Genomic DNA, 24,353 nt, shown 5'->3' with positions numbered 1-24,353 from the left:
GGATGACGATGAATAGAATCCGCTACTGTGTGTAATCAAGTCTCCGTATAAATGCACCTGCTCTGTGATAGTCTCAGGGTTCTGTTTAAAGTGCAGAGAGCATCATGAAGACCAAGGAATACACCAGGCAGGTCCCAGATACTGTTGTGGAGAAGTTTAAAGCCGGATTTGGATATAAAAAGATTTCCCAAGCTTTAAACATCTCAAGGAGCACTGTGCAAGCAATCATATTGAAATGGAAGGAGTATCAGACCACTGCAAATCTACCAAGACCCGGCCGTCCCTCTAAACTTTCACCTCCAACAAGGAGAAGATTGATCAGAGATGCAGCCAAGAGGCCCATGATCACTCTGGATGAACTGCAGAGATCTACAGCTGAGGTGGGAGAGTCTGTCCATAGGACAACAATCAGTCGTACACTGCACAAATCTGGCCTTTATGGAAGAGTGGCAAGAAGAAAGCCATTTCTCAAAGATATCCATAAAAAGTCTCGTTTGAAGTTTGCCACAAGCCACCTGGGAGACACACCAAACATGTGGAAGAAGGTTCTCTGGTCAGATGAAACCAAAATGGAACTTTTTGGCCACAATGCAAAATGATATGTTTGGCGTAAAAGCAACACAGCTCATCACGCTGAACACACCATCCCCACTGTCAAACATGGTGGTGGCAGCCTCATGGTTTGGGCCTGCTTTTCTTCAGCAGGGACAGGGAAGATGGTTAAAATTGATGGGAAGATGAATGGAGCCAAATACAGGACTATTCTGGAAGAAAACCTGTTGGAGTCTGCAAAAGTCCTGAGACTGGGACGGAGATCTATCTTCCAACAGGACAATGATCCAAAACATAAAGCCAAATCTACAATGGAATGGTTCACAAATAAACGTATCCAGGTGTTAGAATGGCCAAGTCAAAGTCCAGACCTGAATCCAATCGAGAATCTGTGGGCAGAGCTGAAGACTGCTGTTCACAAACGCTCTCCATCCAACCTCACTGAGCTGGAGCTGTTTTGCAAGGAAGAATGGGCAAGAATTTCAGTCTCTCGATGTGCAAAACTGATAGAGACATACCCCAAGCGACTTGCAGCTGTAATTGCAGCAAAAAATGGCGCTACAAAGTATTAATGCAAGGGGGCCGAATAATATTGCACGCCCCACTTTTCAGGTTTTTATTTGTTAAAAAAGTTTAAAATATCCAATAAATTTCGTTCCACTTCACGATTGTGTCCCACTTGTTGTTGATTCTTGACAAAAAATTAAAATTTTATATCTTTATGTTTGAAGCCTGAAATGTGGCGAAAGGTTGAAAAGTTCAAGGGGGCCCAATACTTTCACAAGGCACTCGAACTAAGTGACGACAGAGGCGCGACGATTCTAACAGAAACAACCGGCGCACAATAAACAGTTATCTTTTGACTCGGCTTTGGCCACAGCCCTTAAAGATTTGAAGCTAAAATTCAACTTGAAAGATAAACAAAGGACGGCACTGAAGTGTTTCATTGAGAAGAAAGACGTATTTGGACTTATGCCAATGGGATATGGCAAATCCTTAATATACCAGTTGGCTCCACTGGTTGGGAAGCGAATGGGACTTAGCCACAATCCGCCGGCGCTCTGGGAACTACGTCAGCCTATTCGTTGCGCTGATTGGTTGTATACCTACCCAATTGCTGCAGAGTGATTTGAAAGACAACCTTTTAGCCCGCCTCCCTCCCTGTCGAGCGTTCCTAGACCCTTGTGTCTTAAGAGCTGGGTCTAGCGCGGCTAGGCTAGGGACTTTGCGGACCGGATGAGTGAAGACGGAGACGCTAACGGATGGATAGTGAAACCCACTGACACTAAAATAATTAAAGAGCATTTTCAAATCTGCTCCGATATGCCCCTTGGCTCCAGCTTTGCACTTCACACAAAGACGTTGAAGTAATTAAAGTAGGATCTGATCAAATTAGATCACATCCAATCGTGTGCCATGTCTGAAAATATGTAATTTCTATTTTATGGCTTTGCAACTGTGTCATGGACCTGCAACAGAGAAATAAAAAAACTTAACACGAGCATTTTGATTCAACCTCTAGAACTCCATGGTTTATGCAGGAAGTGGTGATGTTAAGTCTCAGCTGGGTGTGTCTGCCTTGAGCCAACGGCATCAAGGTGGCAGCTGAACATCTCTAATGCCTGCATATGAAACAGGAGGAATAAAAAACTCTTTCTGCCTCAGTCAGGATAAATACAAAACACGCACACAGCCTTGTAGGAATAAGTCTTTTTTTAATGTCCAACATTTCTCTTGTTTCTGCGGTAACGGGGAACAGCTGTTTCCATCCCGACAGCGGGATAGAAGGCATCCCATAATGAACACACAAGCTAACAAAGACAATCTCCCATCATCATCATCTCTGCTCCTCTTCCTCATCTCTCTCTGTTTCTTGCTGTAACAAAATCCCCTGGTTTTTATTTTCTTTTTTTTTTTTTGCAGAGCACATCACAATGTCTCAGTCTCAACTCTTCTGCCTTCACTTGGTCCAAATCATAAATTATTGTCATTTAAATCTCAACCTTTGGATCTATGAAAGTGGGCAGGGAGAAGAAATCAACTGGTTTGAGACAAAACTGCAGTATTTACACCCAGTTTTCAATGATTAATCTCGATCTGTTTCAATAGAGGAAAAATGCACCACGGAAAGACAGAATTTTGAGTGTTTTTTTGTCAGATTTTGCCAGATTCTTGATTGGAATGTAATTTTAATATCTAACAAACTCATTTGATTTTAATTCTGGGTGTGGATACATTGTAAAATCACATTTCCTTCATTTCTTCCATCTGCGAAATTGTTGCATTGAGAGACTCAGATCATAAGAAAGTTACATTTAAAAAAAAAAGAGAGAGGAACATTTGGACAAAAAAATAAATATAAATCACACATACTTCTATAACAACAGCCTCGCATACCACATGGCATCAAATAGAATAGCAATAAATAAAATAGATTTCATGTCTGTAGACATTAAAGATATTAATTGGAGAAAAACGGTTCTGTTAAAAAATAAATGAAGATTTTTTTTTTAAGCGTACTACTCCTTTAACAGATTGATGGATAGGGTTCTTCCTACTGGAGTGTTTATTATTTAGCAAAAATGCTGTCACACAGGGGGATACGCACTTTCTGTTTGTGAGGTGTGTGTTTATTTTCACTATGTTTTTCCATCCCTTGATGAGTAACCTCCACGCCTAGGAAGGCAGTTGCATTTTTGCAGTCAGAGTTTCTGACCCAGTTTGTTCCCCTTACAACCTGTTATCTTCTGCTCATTGTGCTGCATTTGAGCCTTTGTGTGTATGTTTTTTTAATCCACTTCACATTTGGCAAAGCAAAAATCCAATCTTGCATTGATTGTTTTTTTGTTCTTTTAAAAAAATACATTTACAGTCATGGTCAAAAGTTTATATACACTTGCAAAGAACATAATGTCATGGCTCTCTTGAGTTTCCAGTTATTTCTACAACTCTGATTTTTCTCTGATAGAGTGATTGGAAGAGATACTTCTTTGTCACAAAAAACATTCATGAAGTTTGGTTCTTTTATGACTTTATTATGGGTTAATAGGAAAAGTGACCAAATCTGCTGGGTCAAAAATATACATACAGCAACATGAATTAGCAATTTTGGTGACTTAGAAAGTTGTCAATGAATGAGCTTCATAGCATTGCCTCTTAACTTCTTGTGAGTGACTGACTACAGCTGGTTACTTCTCTGAGGTCATTTAAATAGGGCTCAGTGGATACAAATGCCCACAAATGCTACAACGGGAAAGTCAAAGGAGCTCAGCACGGATCTGAAAAAGCGAATCATTGACTTGAACAAGTCAGGAAAGTCACTTGGAGGCATTTCAAAGCAGCTGCAGGTCCCAAGAGCAACAGTGCAAACAATTGTTTGTAAGTATAAAGTGCATGGCACTGTTTTGTCACTGCCACGATCAGGAAGAAAATGCAAGCTATCACCTGCTACTGAGAGAAAATTGGTCAGGAGGGTTAAGAGTCAACCAAGAACCACCAAAAAGCAGATCTGCCAGAATTAGAAGCTGCTGGAACACAGGTGTCAGTGTCCATAGTCAAGGGTGTTTTGCATTGCCATGGACTGAGAGGCTGCCGTGCAAGAAGGAAGTCCTTGCTCCAAAAGCGACACTTTAATGCTCAACTGAAGTTTGCTGCTGATCACATGGACAAAGATAAGACCTTCTGGAGGAAAGTTCTGTGGTCAGACAAAACAAAAATCGAGCTGTTTGGCCAAAATGCCGAGCAATATGTTTGGAGGAGAAACGGTGAGGCCTTTGACCCCAAGAACACCATGCCTACCGTCAAGCACGGTGGTGGCAGTATTATCCTGTGTAGTTGTTTTGCTGCCCATGGAACTGGTGCTTTACAGAGAGTAAATGGGATTACCTTCAAATTCTTCAAGATAACCTAAAATGATCAGCCCGAAGGTTGGGTCTTGGCCACAGTTGGGTGTTCCAACAGGACAATGACCCCAAACACACATCAAAAGTGGTAATGGAATGGCTAAATCAGGCTAGAATTAAGATTTTAGAATGGCCTTACCAAAGTCCTGACTTAAACCCCATTGAAAACGTGGACAATGCTGAAGAAACAAGTCCATGTCAGAAAGCCAACAAATTTAACTGAACTGCACCGATTCTGTCAAGAGGAGCGGTCAAAGATTCAACCAGAAGCTTGAGGACGGCTACCAAAAGCGTCTAATCAAAGTGAAAATGGCCAAGGGACGTGTAACCAAATATTAGCATTGCTGTATGTATATTTTTGACCCAGCAGATTTGGTCACTTTTTCTGTCAACCCATAATAAAGTCATAAAAGAACCAAACTTCATGAATGTTTTTTGTGGCAAAGAAGTATCTCTTCCAATCACTCTATCAGAGAAAAATCAGAGTTGTAGAAATAACTGGAAACTCAAGAGAGCCATGACATTATGTTCTTTACAAGTTTATGTAAACTTTTGACCTCAACTGTATGTTCACCACAATCCAAGGCAACTGCCTGTCTTGTGTGTTGCTACCTTCAGGTCTGTTCTGCACCTGTGAGAAGAGGATCAGCTGCTGATGGAAAAGACCTGCATCTCAAAACCACTTAAGAAGCTTTTAGTGTTGACATAGCTGACGTCTCTGCAAAACAGGTTTCACTGTTGCAGAAGCTCTTGAGGATCTTGAGAGATACCTTATCTCCGAATAGCCCTTTCAATGAGAGGGGAAAAATGGATATTAATCACATTGCTTGTCTAGATTTAAAGGAAGGTGCCTCCTTTGTGTGGAATTTTTTATATGCAGAAAGATATTCTGAGGTAATTTCCCAGTTTCCAGCCAAGCCAGAGAAAAGATGAAAAAAAAAAAAACTGGAATGGCTTCATGTGCTAAAATATTCAGGTTGCTACCATGCTGCGTACATTACTGCTGGCCTGCTTTCATGTTCCCAATGTGTGACTCATGTCTTCCCTGTTATCCTTTATCTGCTTACTTGAGCTAATCAAAATCCATTTCCTGTACAGTATGCAGCCAAATAAAAATAACCAAAACAGTGGGTTATATTCTAGTGCAGATCTAAGGCCTCATTAGTAACAAGAATTTTTCCCTTTAGACTTCTTTCCATGGCACAATTATTGTAAAATAATAATAAAAAAAGATTAAAACAAAATTACACCTGCACAAGTCATCACACAAAACTGCAGAACATCAATGTTTCATACTGATTTTTAAGTCCCTTTGGCTTTAGATTTGCAAAGAATGTCTTTGTAAATGAGAAGCTTTGACAAATGACTCTCCTGAACAGTGTTGTCAACTCCTCAGTAAGGGAAGTTGCTATTGGCTGTCCTAAAAATCGCTAGAAGTTGCTAAATGATGTCATTGCCTAATTTGCATAATTCCTGTTTGCATGTAACTATAGTCAACATTGTAGGAGAGAGGAATAATGTTGTGAGAGAGACAAAAAATGAGTATGAAACTCACAAAATGTGTTTTTGAATTAGAGGCTAAATGCAGTAATTTGTTTTAGTTTGACAGTGAAGCAACATTTTCATTTACATCCCGCTGTGTAAGCCAGGACGGGATCTGCAGCGACTTTGTGCATGCACGATTCATCTTCCGTCTGGCCGCGGCGTGATGTGGGTCTCCTCTAATCAGACAGTGGGACTGCTGTGGGGTTACTAGACTGACCGCCTGTGCTTTGTGAAGGGGAGGAGCTCACAGCAGCACCTGCTGCTCGTTGAAGACAGTAGCTACAGAATGATCCGACCTTTCATGTCAGAGTCTCCAAAACACCAGAAAAAGTCACTAAATTAGTTGCTAGTCACTTTGACCAAAAAAGTCACCAGGAGGCTTTGGAAAGTTGCCAAATTTAGGCGTCCCCGTTGAGGCAGGTTGAGTCGTGATGGATCAAAGTATTACAAAAAAGGAAGGGGTGGTGGGGGGGGTTAAACGGTCGTTGCTTGATATGGCCTCATGCAGAGAAGCGGACAGAGATATGAACCTTCACCTCCAGTACACTAAAGATATGGTCTGGTAATATCAGCAGACTGATATGGTCTGGTTCAGACAGCACCGGGCTCGAGGATACACAGATAGAGGTCACATTCATATAACAGTGGATCACAATAACAGCACAGTCTCCTGACAGAGCTGATAACTTTGACACTCGTGACTGAGCTTTAACACCTGCTACGAACTTTTGCAGTCTTTCACTGCACAATCATCTCGTTTATCAAATCTCTTATAATAACCCCTTCCTTTATTTACAATCACTTCCTGATACTTTGATATTTTCACTCCAACAACATCTCGCAGTTTTTCGGTAATCTCAGTTGATACTATTGCTGGAGCCCTGTCGCTATACATAAAGATGAGGATGGGTGTGAGGAGAAGTTTCTGAGGAAAAAATGCTTTTCATGGAGACATTTGGGGGATTCTTTTTTTTTTTAAACTCTTCGTCGGGGGAAAATCTCTCCCTCAGCAAATGAAAAAGACTGCACTCGCACCAACCTCACTCACAACCTCACACGGACACAATCATTTTTGAAAAATCAGAAAACAAAACAGAAACATCACAAGAGATTTCTTCTTCATCTCCAATGAAAAAGATACAAAATGTATAAAAATGTTATTTACAGTCGCTTCTGTTTTTTTTTTCCTTTTCAACTGATCTTGCATGGTTCAGGTTAATGTTTGAAATCTGAGAAGTTTTGTCATAGTCCGTAGCATTCTTTAGGTAGTAGTGGTGGTTGACTCAACGTCCAAAGAACCATTGCAGTTTTGAGTAGGCGGTAGGAGTCAAAAACTTGATTTGCCACAAGTTTGTGGGCAAGTTGAACTGTACAAATCAAGTTTTTGATGCATCATCTGCATATGATAGAGTTCTATCAGTTCCATCATATGCAGATGATGCTTATTTTTATCAGTGTCTCTGTCTAATTTGAAAGCTTGTTTTGTAGTCCTCCAATGTCCCAGTGGACCTTTGAGCTTGTCCCTTGTGTCTCCAGCACTGTTGTAATGCACTATGGGATGTGGGGGCTGTCATCAAGACTGTCCTTCACTTCTGTTGGTTCTAAAGGTAAAAGAAAAGGAAAATTAGTCATCACAAGTTATGCAGAAACTCCTCCATTTACTGATGATAAATTGAAGTCCAAGAAGATATTAAAAACACAGATGAAGATGTAACAGAAATAGACAGAAAGAGGGTTGGTTAAGACGGATTTAGCCACACAAAGGACTTACTCGGAGTCGGGGGAGGTGGCCGACTGTGATGGGGAAAGTGAGGGTCTTTGGACGGAGCCGTTGGGACCAGGGTTAGAGGCAGCATGGGGAGGAGTGAGGACAGAGGAGCTGAAAGAGGCCAGGATGGAGGTCAGGATATCTAATTGCTCACTGGATGGTTGCCGACCTAGAGGGTTTGGATTTGCATCCGGCCCCTGGGAGTACCTACATGAAGGTGCAGAGTCCAGCCGGCCCCTGGCATGAGCCGAGGGAGGCTGCTGCTCCTGCTGGGGCTCCTCGGAGATCGGGGGAGGTGGGGAGGACGAGGGAGGCTGGTCTGTGTGCGATGGCTGCCGAGGAGGCAGAGTCCGGAGCCACTCCCGACAAGGCTGAACCTGAGCTCCCACTCCGTTGGTCTCCAGCTGCTCCCTTGACCGGCTGGTCATCAGCGCCCCCCCTAGGTGCTCCCGGGATGAGGCCTGCCGCCGAGTCAATGTGTTCAGCTGCGACCTCGACCCACTCAGGTAGCTCTCCATCCCGGGTCCGACAGTTCCACTCAAGTCCTCCCTCGAGGCATGGAAGCTGCTCGCGTGGTGGTTGTCCAGTCTGTCCCTGGATCCTGTCAGGTTCTCTCTGGACGATGACACCCTCTGGTGGTCCAGGCCCCCCAGCCCGGCTCCTTGCCCCAGTCCCAGGTCTCTCCTCCTGGGCAAGAGATCCAGGTTGTCCCTGGAACCCCGGGAGTCCAGTCGGTCCCTTGAACCCCCAACCGTCTGCCTCCCCAGTGGATCCCTAGACAGCTGCCTTCGGGCAAGAGAGTCCAGATGCTCCCTGGAGGAGTAGCGGGATGCTGGCTGGGACAGAGAACCAGAACCTCCACCAGCACCAGCCGTGGCAGAGTACATGCGACCGTACGAGGCTGCAGGAACACCTCGGTGACCCAGAGTAGAGGTCCGATACCAGTTGAGCTCACTGGGGACTCGGCCCATGGTGGAGAGACCCTGGAGAGCTGGAGGACAGCCGAGGCGGTTCTTCAGGATACCTAGGACAAGAGATTAAGAATGTCAGGAGAGGGGATGGTAAATTGGGCAGAAATGGAAGAACTTTAAAGAAAAGCTTAACTCGAAGATGGTTGATGAGGGAAGGAGGTGATGAGAAAAGAAGGCAAAAGTAAGAAAGATGCTTCATTTTGATTTGGGACATTTGAAATCTTCCTTTGATGGTCTGTTAACATGAATCAAAATGTTGCATTGGGTAATCCTGAAGGAGACTAAAATGAGTCATGTAACTCCAGTACATACCTTGTACTGCTAAAAGTAGCACTTCTTGCTTTCAAGAACCTTATATGTTTGTGTGAGTGCGTGTTTGCATACATATATAAATATACGTATGTGTCGTGTGTTAATACATTCCCTAAAACATTACTCATGCTATCAGGCCACATGAGTCACTTCCACTTTACTGGTGTTTCTTTTTCTTTTTCACTTCCTGTCATCCAAGATGGCACCGGTGAGTGCGACCACTTGCTCCAGCACCACTACAACTTCTTTTATTGTTATTTAACTTTTTATTCAACGTTTTGCATGGCATTCACCATGTTGTGACCTAGTCATATCAAATACGACAGAGACACACTGGTGAATATTGGTTTATCACCATATTCTCTGATTTTTACTGCAGATGTGTCCTGGCCAAGTGAGATCCAAGGGGGGCTCTCAAACAAAAACAAAGGATGCCGGCAGCATACCAGGTCCCAGGAGAAATGAGCCGGCATTAGGAATAGGCTGAGGCTGCGAGCACACTGACCACCACTACCCAGTATCCTGCTCGTGAACGTCCACCCCATGGCTGACCCAACGGCAGGGTCCTCCATGCCGTTCAACCAGCGGAGTTCTTCACAGTTCATTGTATGGACAGAACGGCTGAGTTGGGAAAGTCTAAGGTGGGGGTATCTGTCTCATGACCAACAACAACTGGTGCAGAGATTTTGTTTATCTCTCAAAGTCCTGCTCACCCAACTTGGAACTTGTAACCATCAAATACACACACACACACACACACACAAACACACACACACATACATATATATATATATATATATATATATATATATATATATATATATATATATATAAAAGAAGAGAAGAAGATAATAGAATTTTGTTGTTTAAACAAGACACCCATATCCAAAGATGCAGGACCAGAAAGTGACTACACATAAATTTTGCCCTTAAAGATGCAAATGTGACAGTGAATGGTGTCAAGTAGATATTAATAACGGGAAATAAAAAACAAAAACGCACTGTGTTCAAGGTACAAATCCAGAAACTATCAAGGATTCAAGATTTTGCACAGTGTTTTTTCTACTTTTGTGTATTTTGTGTGTAGTTTTATTTAAGATTTATTTCCTCTTCATTCAATTGTCCACGCCTGTATTAGAGTCTCTCTCACCCTTGCGGTGCCTGTGTGGCTGGGTGAGGCCGTTCTCATCTCCACTGGTGAGCGCTGCATCTGGCTGGTTGTTATTGGCAGCATCCTTGCTGTAATCTGCCCCCAGGGGGCGCTCTGAGCCCCACTTCTGCAGAGTGTGTGTCTCACACTCCTCCAAAGCTGGCCAGTAGGACAAAAGGTCATTGCCATCCAGATCTGTCACACAGAAAAAGAACACTTTCTGGTCAGTTTTAGTGAAAATTATAAGAGGTGAAATGACAGAAAGGCCTGGATGACTTGTAATTTTCAGAAAATAGTGACGTTGTTGTTTTCTGAAACACCTCAGAAACACACATCTGATTGTTTGTGCAGATTCTGAGTCATCCAAGTCATTATAATCCTAAGAGCTTCGATATAAAGCAATTGGAGTTTTTTGGTTCTTGAAGACATTTGTCATCTCATTCAAGAGACTTCTTCAGTTCTGAGTCCAGTCCAGTTGCTTTATACTAAAGTTCTTTGGACTGAGCTATGCGGTTTCTCTGGATGGCATAGCCTTGGCCTCCAGCACCACTTCGAGGAAATCTGGAGTTAATACCTGAACAGGATATGTCCTTTAACTTCTACATGAAGTCTCTAGAACGAACTTCTTTCACCTGCGTAAAATTGTAAATAAAAAAAGGGGAACGTCTTTGTCTCAGAGTGATGGTGAGAAATGAGTCCACATACTTGTTACTTCTTGGCTGGACTATTGTAACTCCTTATTATCAGGATTTCTTAATAATTCTCTGGAAAAACTCCAGCTGATCTTAAATCCTGCAGCCAGAGTTCTCACAAAAAACAGTAAGAGAGATATCAGGTTCTCTCCATGGAAAATCCATAATAGAGATTAAAATCATTCCCCACACAGACAAACAAAAAAAACTCTTAATGACAAAAATCCACTGTACCTTAAATGTCTACCAATGAGATCTGCGGACAGTACATGGATGAACGTACAGTGCCTATCATAAGTATTCACCCCCTTTGATGTTTTACCCTTTTATTGCTTTCATAAATCAATCATGGTCAATAAAATTTAGCTTTTTAAAAAAAAAATATTGGAAAAAACTCTTTAATGTCAAAGTGAAAACAAATTTCTATAAAGTAATGTTAATGAAAGAAAATTATATAAATGAAAATAATTGTTTGCATAATTATTCACCCCCTTCAAGTCAGTATTTAGTAGATGCACCTTTGGCTGCAATCACAGCAGTGAGTCTGTCTGGATAGGTCTCAATCAGTCTTGCACATCTGCCCACTGCAATTTTGCTCCATTCTTCTTTGCAAAACTGCTCAAGCTCTGTCAGGTTGCGCGGGTATCGGGCATGAACAGCCCTTTTCAAGTCCAGCCACAAATTCTCTATAGGATTGAGGTCTGGGCTTTGACTCGGCCACTCCAGAACATTTACCTGGTTCTTTTTTGACCATTCCTGTGTAGCTTTTGCAGTATGTTTTGGATCATTGTCTTGCTGGAAAATAAATCTTCTCCCAAGACGTAGTTCTCTTGCAGACTGAAAAAGATTGTCCCCCAGGATTTCAGTGTATTTTGCAGCATTCATTCTGCCCTCTATCTTTACAAGCTTTCCAGGTCCAGTTGCTGAGAAACATCCCCACAGCATGATGCTGCCACCATCATGCTTCACAGTGGGGATGGTGTGTTTTTGGTGATGTGCAGTGTTTGGTTTCTGCCAAACATGACGTCTTGTCTGATGGCCAAAAAGCTCAATTTTGGTCTCATCAGACCAAAGAATCTTCTTCCACTTGACCATGGAGTCTTCCACGTGCTTTTTGGCAAACTCTAGTCGAGATCTAATATGACTTTTCTTCAACAGTGGCTTTCTCATTGCCACTCTCCCATAAAGCTTTGACCAGTGAAGAACCCGGGCAGCAGTTGCTACATGCACAGTCTCTCCCATCTCAGCAGCTGAAGCTTGTAACTCCTTCAGAGTAGTTGTAGGGGTCTTGGTGGCTTCTCTCACTAGTCTCCTACTTGCACAGTCACTCAGTTTATGAGGGCGGCCTGATCTAGGCAGATTCACACAAGTGCCATATTCCTTCCCTTTCTTGATAATTGATTTCACTGAACTCCGGGGGATGTTCAGTGCCTTGGAAATCTTTTTGTAACCATCCCCTGAATTGTACTTCTCAATAACCCTTTCCCTGAGTTGCTTAGAGTGTTCTTCTGTCCTCATGGTGTAATGGTAACCAGGAATACTGATCAACCACTCTCTGGACCCTTCAGACACAGGTGTTTTACAACTCAGTCACTTGAAACACACCCACACCACTCAGGTGATCTTCATTTCACTAATTGTGAGACTATTGGCAACAATTTGATGGACCTCTATTGAATTAGACCATTAAATTAAAAAGGGGGTGAATAATTATGCAAATAATTATTTTTTTATATATAATTTTCTTTCATTAACATTACTTTATAGAAATCTGTTTTTACTCAGACATTAAAGAGTTTTTTCCAATATTTTTTTTGTTAAAAAAGCTAAATTTTATTGACCATGATTGATTTATGAAAGCAATAAAAGGGTAAACCATCAAAGGGGGTGAATACTTATGATAGGCACTGTATATATCACATTAAATAATAAGAAATTCACAAAGTTTATTTTCAGATTTGAGGAGATGGAACCAGACATTATTTTTTATTTGACAGAATAACTTGATAATGAACCTTCTGAACCCCAAAACCAGCCTACAGGTTTGAAAGGAGCACTATCTTTAGAAACAGTTGCCAAATTTACATCATTTATCAGAACTAGAAATTGTGAAAACAGAAATAACTGACCAGATTTTTAACTTTTCAGCATTCCTTGAACTAATTAGAATAAACTTAATCAAATCTAAGCATAAAATCAGGATCAAAATCACGTCATTCTACATGTCTTTGTTGAAGTTTTCAAAAGTTTTCTGTAACCACATTCTGTAACAAAAAATAAATTTTAGGTTCCTTAGTGTAGCAGTGAAGCACTAATTCTCATGTGAACAGTCACATGAGAATTATTCACAGCCTTTTTTGGTTGAACTACAGGTTGTGTTTACACAGAGCAGATTGGAGATAATAGGAAGCAAAATAAAAATGTAAGTAGTGAAATATCTATCGTATGTAGAGATATTACTTTTTGCAGTGTTGGTAACACTTGGAAAACACTCCAGGAGTTTTTAAGATTGATCAAATGAATAGATGAATAAAATGAACTTCTATTCGGTGTTGTTCCGTTTTCATAGAGGTGCAGGACTTTATATTGTAGTGGAAAAATGAGCCTCCAGTGAGTAAAAATGTGACAGGAGCAAAAAACAAAACAAAAACAAAAACAAAAAACAAACACCCAGAAACCACTGTGTTAATCTGTTGAAAATTAATTTTTGTCCACTCTTCTTTTCTCCAGCTATAAAACACTCGACACCATCACACCATTGCTGTAAAGTGCGTCCTCTGACAATCACATCTTGTTCTGTTAGTATCCAGCATGTCTCTCTCTGTAACATGCTGCTAACAACAGCAACAAGAGGTTACAAAAAAACACATCTATTACTTTTTTGTGTTCTTTCACCCAACCATTGAATACTTGTTCCTAGCACAGTCGTCTAACGCTGCAGCATTGACGGGTTCAATTTGTTCCACCTGGATCATGCTGCATCCGTTATTAAAATACAACTCGCCACCATTTTTCAAAGCTTTCAGAGGATAGTTTTTTCAGTGAAGAGATTTCCTAGCACTGCTAAAATTATTGTAGTTGTAGCGCTCTTCTTCATTTCTGTTGCATCAAACAGGACCAATAACAACAGTGTCTCTTGTTATTTACTCTTTGATTAGGTGGCCCGATGATCATACGGAGGCTTGTTGTATTTTATAATTCCCAAAAGTGTCTTTAGCCCATAAAGTCTAAGTTTATTTATTCTAGCCTTACAGTTTTGGAGCTGTTACTTTCAGTGTGTTTTCCAAAAACTAGCGCATTGTTAATTCTTCGTCACAATGAATAAGACGCCTTCAGACTGTGACCTTTTCAGTAAAAAGCCAACATCTCTCAGCACCACTCAAGTCCTTCAGTTTGACTGCACAGATGCATTGATTGGACTTTACCAGCCCTCTGGATTCTGCCCTCTTCTACCAGTCCACTTTTAACCTGAACATAGCTTATTAAGCTAAAAATTGATTACTTTTAAGGATTTATAGATGTGCATGTATCTGACATTTTCTCACAGTGAAACCTTTCACAAAACCCACGCATGCATGACATTTATACCAAACAGTCTGAGGTGCATAAGCTGATATGTTATGCATGATATCTGAGGTATTGATGAATGGCACTGACATTTCCTCTTGTTGTAGGTGTATCCTAGTGTTCCTACAAATAAAATGCTATTTTACAGACCTATGAAGCTCTCAGGTGGCATTAACACAGAATGTAAATAGTGTTCACTTTGGTGTAAAGAGACTACAGGTGTTTAGAAGTTACTGAACATGGGTATCAGTTGCAGAGAGGAGAATTATGCTGCAGGAGTTGAGAAGCTTGCGCTGACATTGGAACTGTGCCCTAGCAACTTGCTATGAATTCAACCTGACTGAAGTGTCATTTCTCTGCAAAGGTGCACTTTAACCAGCTTTCAACCTGAGGGGATTAATAGTTGATATTTAAAACATACATTTTATGTAGAGTTTTCTTTTAAAGGCAGACACATAACCCATCCATGCTGAAGAGGTCGCAAGTTCACCACAGGGGTAACGTAAAGAGACAAATAAGCATACACGCTCCAACTTCCAGCCAAATTAGAACTACTAATTAACCTAACACGCATGTGTTTGGACCGGGAGAGGAAGCAACCAGAGAAAAGCCACAAAGGAAAAGGGGGAACATGCAAAACCTTCCAGCTGAACAGAAGAACCTTATTTTTGTCGGATAACACTGCTAACCACTGCAGCACTGTGTCACCTTCATACATCTACTGTTTTGTGGCATCAGTGTGTTTGTGTCCTTAAACTTTGTGTCCTTGCTTTGTGGCACCTAGAAAACCCAAAATTGTTGAAATGATTTGTCTACCTTTGGTGCCGTTGTTGGTGGGTTCGGTGAGCAGACGCTCGCCGTGATTGGAACGTTTGAACCGTCGCTGGATGCGTCCATGGAGACGGACGTTGTCCTCGCTCTCAGATGAAGGGATGGAGAGGCTACGCTCCTCCTCCATGGAGAGATCAGAGTCCGAGTCGGAGTCCTTACCTGGAAGAACAGGAAGAAGTAGTCGGAGAGAAGCAAGAGGAAGCAGAGGGAAAGATATGACTGATGTGCTGTTACTGTCCCTTATGATGTTTGAATTTAATTAAATTCAAATAGAGAGAGGTGCAAGAATGGAGAATGTGTCACTGTTGTTTATTAAGTTTTTGTTTATGTACATATAAGATAAGATACAATATGATACGATAAAGTCAAATAAATTAAGATAAAAAAGAAACTGCATTAAACCTAGAGGAAATTCTTGGGCAAGGCATTGCTTAGCAATAACAAATTTACATAACATAGGAAATGCATTACCTAGCAGAAAAAAGTTAAGATGTAAGTATGATAAATTACTGAAGCAAATTAAATGAGTTAAGATTAGGCGAGAATAGAAAAGTAAAAAATAATTCCGGCAGTGATATTAAGGTAATACGTAATATTGCACGCTATGAAGAAATCTTGCACATAAATATTGCACCTAAGAAATGAAATACAAAGTGAAATATTGCATGACATTGACAGTGTTTTACATGACGGTGAAATATTGCACATGTAATGAAAATAGTGCACATGAAAACTAAATGGCCCACATGAAAATGAAATACTATACATGAATATACATACACACGTGGACAAAATTGTTGGTACCCCTCAGTTAAAGAAGGAAAAACCCACAATTCTCACTGAAATCACTTGAAACTCACAAAAGTAACAATAAATAAAAATTTATTGAAAATTAAATAATCAAAATCAGCCATCACTTTTGAATTGTTGATTAACATAATTATTTAAAAAAACAAACTAATGAAATAGGGCTGGACAAAAATGATGGTACCCATAACTTAATATTTTGTTGCACAACCTTTTGAGGCAATCACTGCAATTAAACGATTTCTGTATTTGTCAATGAGCGTTCTGCAGCTGTCAACAGGTATTTTGGCCCACTCCTCATGAGCAAACAGCTCCAGTTGTCTCAGGTTTGATGGGTGTCTTCTCCAAATGGCATGTTTCAGCTCCTTCCACATATGTTCAATGGGATTCAGATCTGGGCTCATAGAAGGCCACTTTAGAATAGTCCAATGCTTTTCTCTCGGCCATTCTTGGGTGTTTTTGGCTGTGTGTTTTGGATCGTTGTCCTGTTGGAAGACCCATGACCTGCGACTGAGACCAAGCTTTCTGACACTAGGCAGCACATTTCTCTCCAGAATGCCTTGATCGTCTTCAGATTTCATCGTACCTTGCACACTTTCAAGAGACCCTGTGCCAGATGCAGCAAAGCAGCCCCAAAACATTACTGAGCCTCCTCCATGTTTCACCGTAGGGACAGTGTTCTTTTCTTCGTATGCTTGGTTTTTGAGTCTATAAACATAGAGTTGATGTGCCTTACCAAAAAGCTCCAGTTTGGTCTCATCTGTCCAAAGGACATTCTCCCAGAAGCTTTGTGGCTTGTCAACATGCATTTTTGCAAATTCCAGTCTGGCTTTTTTATGACTTTTTTTCAGCAGTGGTGTCCTCCTTGGTCGTCTCCCATGAAGTCCACTTTGGCTCAAACAACGACGAATGGTGCGATCTGACACTGATGTACCTTGGCCTTGGAGTTCACCTTTAATTTCTTTGGAGGTTGCTCTGGGCTCTTTGGATACAATTCCAACGATCCGTCTCTTCAATTTGTCATCAATTTTCCTCTTGCGGCCACGTCCAGGGAGGTTGGCTACTGTCCCGTGGGTCTTGAACTTCTGAATAATATGAGCCACTGTTGTCACAGGAACTTCAAGCTGTTTAGAGATGGTCTTATAGCCTTTACCTTTAAGATGTTTGTCTATAATTTTTTTTCGGATGTCCTGGGACAATTCTCTCCTTCGCTTTCTGTTGTCCATGTTCAGTGTGGTACACACCTTTTCACCAAACAGCAGGGTGACTACTTGTCTCCCTTTAAATAGGCAGACTGACTGATTATGAGTTTGGAAACACCTGTGATGTCAATTAAATGACACACCTGAGTTAATCATGTCACTCTGGTCAAATAGTTTTCAATCTTTTATAGAGGTACCATCATTTTTGTCCAGGCCTGTTTCATTATTTTGTTTTTTTAAATAATTATGTTAATCAACAATTCAAAAGTAATGGCTGTTTTTGATTATTTAATTTTCAATAAATTTTTATTTATTGTTACTTTTGTGAGTTTCAAGTGATTTCAGTGAGAATTGTGGGTTTTTCCTTCTTTAACTGAGGGGTACCAACAATTTTGTCCACGTGTGTATATGTCCATGTCAGCTCATCTCAGTGTGTGCATGTTTACCTCCATCTCTATGGAACATGGCTACATCCAGGTCAGTGGCTCCGGTGTGGACGATGTTTTGTTCAAGAGTCTGTCGAGCTAAAAGATTTTCTCTAAAGGGGGAAGCAAAAGAAACACACATTACTGTAAGCACACACACATACAAACAAGCCAATAAAGATTAAAAATAAAGAGCATCCACCCATACAAATACTGTCCCATATACTGTAAATACACTCTGACAGTAACACAGAAGACCACTGAGCCATGAAGACATCAACAGTCGCTCTCAGAGTACATTAGTCCTGCTCTATATATAATACAATACATTGTCCCATCCAATCTTATTCATCTTTACCCCACTGACCCACAAAAGACACAACAGGGTTTTTATTAGTGAGGGAGATTCCTCCATGAAGCGACTTTATTCCAAACCAGAGAGATTCCTGTTTGAAGGACAAGTTAGCATTTATTTCGGTTTTATCAGTTGCCATCAACATTAATTTAATAATTTTTTGTCTCTGTTCTGGTCTTAAAGCTGCTGTCCGGAGTTTGAATCGCAGCGTCTCCCAAAACACTGTTGGTCCCACCCTCCCTCTGATTTCGCCCCTTTATTTGTGCACGCGCGGAGTACATGAGAGGAGTGCCCGGAGTGCTGCAGCATCTTGCCTGTTTTGCTGTTTTCCCATCTTCTACATTTAGTACATTTAGTAAATAATAAAGGAATTACGTTAGAATGCTGTATTGAGTCTAACTTGTCCTAATACCAAAATAACATGAATCTGCTAGGACGAACGAGTAAAGTTTCAATATGTGATTACACTCGTGTATCCCTCTCGATGACGTTGTTTATCAAACTTAGTGCATTTACGCGTGTATATGTGTTAAATTGTTTATTTATTTCTGTCTAGAGTTCAGAATTGCATGACTCCTCTGACGAAGAGTATGTCCCAGACGCCCCAACATCTTCCTCCAGAGGTCGGGCATCTAAACGAAGCCGTCAGGCGGGCTATGGAGGCCGTGGTCGGGGAGCGACGCGAGCACCCCGACCACGGCATCTAAACGAAGCCGTCAGGCGGGCTATGGAGGCCGTGGTCGGGGAGCGACGCGAGCACCCCGAGCCAAAAAACGTCCTGCAGTCTCTTGGCCTGACAAGCCGTGGGATTGGTAACTTTTCTGGAAGTTGCTGAGTCCTGATGCTCTCTCCTCCACAAGCAAAACAAATGTGCGCGCGGTTGCGTAGTGCGTAGCTCGCCCACCTCTGCATGGGCTTGCTTGCTGTGCGCGTAACCGTTGATTGACAGCATGACAAAGCTGAAGCTCGAACTTGATTGGTCGGCAGCAACCGGCGCTTTTTGGAATAACATGGGGGTCTATGAGAGGAAGGCGGAGCTCAGGAATAAATTTTCATATCGCGTTATACTAACTTTATATTATAGTATCGAACTAGACTAACACATTTAAGCTTTGTTAAAAAATGATACATAAATTGAAAACAAACGGAAACTCCGGACAGCAGCTTTAATCTCTGATTGTTTTGACTGCAAGTGTCCCATTCATGTTGATTTCTAGTTTGTTGGTAACAGCTGTGATAAATTTATGAATTAATGTGTGTCCAGATACCTGGCAGAACTGACAGAGGAGATGGTGGAGGTTCCCAGGGTGATCCGGTGGAGGCCGCTCTGCTCCAACAGAGATGCATTATGATAGGGGTTTTGAACCTGAGAACACAACACAAACACAGGAGGAAGTTAAGAAAATAGCTTATTATCAGTACAAGCCACAGAAACTAGCAATAGTCCAACTTCTACATTGACCAACTTGGTCCATATCTATCTATCTATATATATATATATATATATATATATATATATATACACATATATACATGAGATTTTAATTTTAAAATGTATTTATTGACTAACTGTAAAATTAAAACCAAATAAACAAAACTATTTGAACAAGCTCATCTGAAAATGCAGTCAGCAGTTACATCATGGTGTGTAGATATTAGCTTAATGCTATCAATTAGTTTACTCACCTTAGCGACACTGGGTTGGCACAGGGCCCAATTAAGTGAAGCTACCGATACATTACGTTACGTTAGCTGGCTATAAATATTCTACGAATGTCTATTTAACTTGTAAAAGCTATTATGAGCTATCTTAAGCTAATAACTTTTCTCCCATAAGTCTCTAACCTATTTTCCAAGACGAAACTCTGGTGTCGTCACTTACAAGGCCGCTCTCATGAGTAATTAACGTCATATTAGCCCGACGTATCAAAGAGTACATACTGAGCAAGATAGGTATCTGTAGTTTACCTTAGTACTCGCGAGCATATATATATATATATATATATATATATATATAGATATAGATATAGATAGATATCTATGCTTGCGAGTACCTGACTCTACTGTGAAAGGATGTAGGAATGGTGGCCTGCCACTCCTAAATCACTGTAGAGGACACACTGACACACACACACACACACACACACACACACACACACACACACACACACACACACACACACACACACACACACACACACACACACATATATATATAGTGAGTACAATAAGTATTTGAACACCCTGCGATTTTGCAAGTTCTCCCACTTAGAAATCATGGAGGGGTCTGAAATTTTCATCAGAGGTGCATGTCCACTGTGAGAGACATAATCTAAAAAAAATCCAGAAACCACAGTGTATGATTTTTTAACAATTTATTTGTATGATACTGCTGCAAATAAGTATTTGAACACCTGAGAAAATCAATGTTAATATTTGGTACAGTAGCCTTTGTTTGCAATCACAGAGGTCAAACGTTTCCTGTAATCTTTCACCAGGTTTGCACACACTGCAGCAGGGATTTTGCCCCACTCCTCCACACAGATCTCTAGATCAGTCAGGTTGCTGGGCTGTCGCTGAGAAACACGGAGTTTGAGCTCCCTCCAAAGATTTTCTATTGGGTTTAGGTCTGGAGACTGGCTATGCCCCTCCAGAACCTTGATATGCTTCGTACGAAGCCACTCCTTGGTTTTCCTGGCTGTGTGCTTCGGGTCATTGTCAAGTTGGAAGACCCAGCCACAACCCATCTTCAATTCTCTAACTGAGGGAAGGAGGTTGTTCCCCAAAATCTGGCAATACATGGCCTCAGTCATCCTCTCCTTAATACAGTGCAGTCGTCCAGTCCCATGTGCAGAAAAACATCCCCAAAGCATGATGCTACCACCCCCATGCTTTACAGTAGGGATGGTGTTCTTGGGATGGTACTCATAATTCTTCTTCCTCCAAACACGACAAGTGGAATTAAGACCAAAAAGTTTAATTTTGGTCTCATCTGACCATATGACTTTCTCCCATGACTCCTCTGGATCATTCAAATGGTCATTGGCAAACTTAAGACGGGCCTGGACATGTGCTGGTTTAAGCAGGGGAACCTTCCGTGCCATGCATGATTTTAAACCATGACGTCTTAGTGTATTACCAACTGTAACCTTGGAAACGGTGGTCCCAGCTCTTTTCAGGTAATTGACCAGCTCCTCCTGTGTAGTTCTTGGCTGATTCCTCACCTGTCTTAGGATCACTGAGACCCTACGAGGTGAGATCTTGCATGGAGGCCCAGTCCGAGGGAGATGACAGTAGCTCAAATAGTTTCTGAGTTACATTACACTTTTTGAAGGTAGTCACCTTTAACAACTAACATTTCAAAAAGAACAAAACATACATAATACTACCATTGGAATGACTACTAATGCTTGTATCCCAATTTAAAGTACTGAAAAGCAAAAAACGATTTTGACATTACCCATGTCATTTTGAGTAAGAATATCTCAGTAACTACAAATATAACCCTGCTGCTTTTTTGTACAGTGATAGAAGACAGATGGAACTGTCTTGTAGAAAAATTTGGGGTCTCTGGTACCTGTCCCACAGTGAGATTTTTGCCACCAAAAATAGCCAATTAAAAATCTCGTCCAACTTTGGGAGATCATATTTTCCAAACTGAGGTACCTGGAAAGCTCCAGTTTGCTAAGTTATCACACAAGTTTATGTAGAACGGAACCCAGGGGTGTTAGAACACTTCTGTGCAGTATTTTTAGTACTTTTAAGGTCCCAAACCCCACTCGTGAGTAGGTATCTCTTGATTTTTAGCATTTTTAGCAAGCCCCCATGGCCTGCAGAGGGTAAGGAAACACCTGAGGATGTTTGTGGGGCACTAGCTACATGCAGAGGCCTTGTTTACCAACTCACAGCTCTCTGGTATGTCTAGAGGCTGAGCAATAACCACTTAAAGATGCAAAAAACGCTGGCGAGGCTTTTTATAGCCCAAATTCTGAAAATTTCAGACCCCCACAGCTCAGAAATTATTTGAGCTACAGGCCTACAATTTTGCGTAGAATGTACTTTTGTGACTGTCTAATGGCATACAAATTCAGGACTAATTTGAAAATGGTGCAGCAACACCCCCACGGAATATCTGGTCGTTTCACCTGGAATGACCCTACTATTAACCTTAGAATAAGAGCTCAATGTTGTGTTCTTTTGAATGAGTATCAGTTTCAGTGGTTGCAATTAGAAATGATGTCATACCAGCGAGTTCTTCCAAAGATGTCCGGTGACAATTTTGTTTGGAAATTTTGAGACTCTAGGTAAGAATTTGGCTTTTGATTCACCCTATATAGTTGATTTAATTGTAAATCTGCATGTACTATACATCAATCTATTTGTAATTTAGTTGGGAATAAAGCAGTACCCAACACATAAGTGTATTCCAACATTAGTTAAGTAAAATCATAACTTTTACTAACCCTAACCCCATCAATTTCAGTTTGTTAAAAAAAAAATGCATGCTGTCGTAAAAAAAAAAAAAAAACTTGCACTCACTCAATTGTCAATGTAGAGCAACCAATATTGAATCACTTATACCCATTTATATGGGCTATAAGCAGTTTACATTGTTTTAGCCTAATAACTTTAATAAATTGAGATCAAGTTTTTTTTACGGCCAAGTTTTCATATTTGTTTTAGAAAACGTCTGCCAATTTTGCATGTATTCACGTACTTATTCAATGATAAAGTCAATATATCCAGCCAGAACAACTAAGGAAAGGCTTTATATATATATATATATACACACGTGGACAAAATTGTTGGTACCCCTCAGTTAAAGAAGGAAAAACCCACAATTCTCACTGAAATCACTTGAAACTCACAAAAGTAACAATAAATAAAAATTTATTGAAAATTAAATAATCAAAAACAGCCATCACTTTTGAATTGTTGATTAACATAATTATTTAAAAAAACAAACTAATGAAATAGGGCTGGACAAAAATGATGGTACCCATAACTTAATATTTTGTTGCACAACCTTTTGAGGCAATCACTGCAATTAAACGATTTCTGTATTTGTCAATGAGCGTTCTGCAGCTGTCAACAGGTATTTTGGCCCACTCCTCATGAGCAAACAGCTCCAGTTGTCTCAGGTTTGATGGGTGTCTTCTCCAAATGGCATGTTTCAGCTCCTTCCACATATGTTCAATGGGATTCAGATCTGGGCTCATAGAAGGCCACTTTAGAATAGTCCAACGCTTTTCTCTCAGCCATTCTTGGGTGTTTTTGGCTGTGTGTTTTGGATCGTTGTCCTGTTGGAAGACCCATGACCTGCGACTGAGACCAAGCTTTCTGACACTAGGCAGCACATTTCTCTCCAGAATGCCTTGATCGTCTTCAGATTTCATCGTACCTTGCACACTTTCAAGACACCCTGTGCCAGATGCAGCAAAGCAGCCCCAAAACATTACTGAGCCTCCTCCATGTTTCACCGTAGGGACAGTGTTCTTTTCTTCGTATGCTTGGTTTTTGAGTCTATAAACATAGAGTTGATGTGCCTTACCAAAAAGCTCCAGTTTGGTCTCATCTGTCCAAAGGACATTCTCCCAGAAGCTTTGTGGCTTGTCAACATGCATTTTTGCAAATTCCAGTCTGGCTTTTTTATGACTTTTTTTCAGCAGTGGTGTCCTCCTTGGTCGTCTCCCATGAAGTCCACTTTGGCTCAAACAACGACGAATGGTGCGATCTGACACTGATGTACCTTGGCCTTGGAGTTCACCTTTAATTTCTTTGGAGGTTGCTCTGGGCTCTTTGGATACAATTCCAACGATCCGTCTCTTCAATTTGTCATCAATTTTCCTCTTGCGGCCACGTCCAGGGAGGTTGGCTACTGTCCCGTGGGTCTTGAACTTCTGAATAATATGAGCCACTGTTGTCACAGGAACTTCAAGCTGTTTAGAGATGGTCTTATAGCCTTTACCTTTAAGATGTTTGTCTATAATTTTTTTTCGGATGTCCTGGGACAATTCTCTCCTTCGCTTTCTGTTGTCCATGTTCAGTGTGGTACACACCTTTTCACCAAACAGCAGGGTGACTACTTGTCTCCCTTTAAATAGGCAGACTGACTGATTATGAGTTTGGAAACACCTGTGATGTCAATTAAATGACACACCTGAGTTAATCATGTCACTCTGGTCAAATAGTTTTCAATCTTTTATAGAGGTACCATCATTTTTGTCCAGGCCTGTTTCATTATTTTGTTTTTTTAAATAATTATGTTAATCAA

At 40.9% G+C, this 24,353-nt stretch overlaps 1 protein-coding gene across 1 annotated transcript in view; it reads right to left on the bottom strand.

The window, feature by feature from the left end:
- Window positions 1-2,247: 2,247 nt before the first annotated feature.
- Window positions 2,248-24,353, bottom strand: part of celsr3 (cadherin, EGF LAG seven-pass G-type receptor 3) — a 238,500-nt gene continuing 216,394 nt past the window's right edge. The window contains 6 exon segments of the mRNA XM_051949438.1: window positions 2,248-7,600; window positions 7,771-8,791; window positions 10,201-10,395; window positions 15,276-15,449; window positions 17,746-17,837; window positions 19,348-19,445. Coding sequence (XP_051805398.1) covers window positions 7,573-7,600; window positions 7,771-8,791; window positions 10,201-10,395; window positions 15,276-15,449; window positions 17,746-17,837; window positions 19,348-19,445 — 1,608 coding nt within the window. The 3' untranslated portion in view covers window positions 2,248-7,572.

The sequence above is a fragment of the Acanthochromis polyacanthus genome, chromosome 6 (assembly GCF_021347895.1).
Source record: "Acanthochromis polyacanthus isolate Apoly-LR-REF ecotype Palm Island chromosome 6, KAUST_Apoly_ChrSc, whole genome shotgun sequence".
Taxonomy (NCBI): Eukaryota; Metazoa; Chordata; class Actinopteri; family Pomacentridae; genus Acanthochromis; species Acanthochromis polyacanthus.
This window is presented reverse-complemented; position numbering and strand designations above follow the sequence as displayed.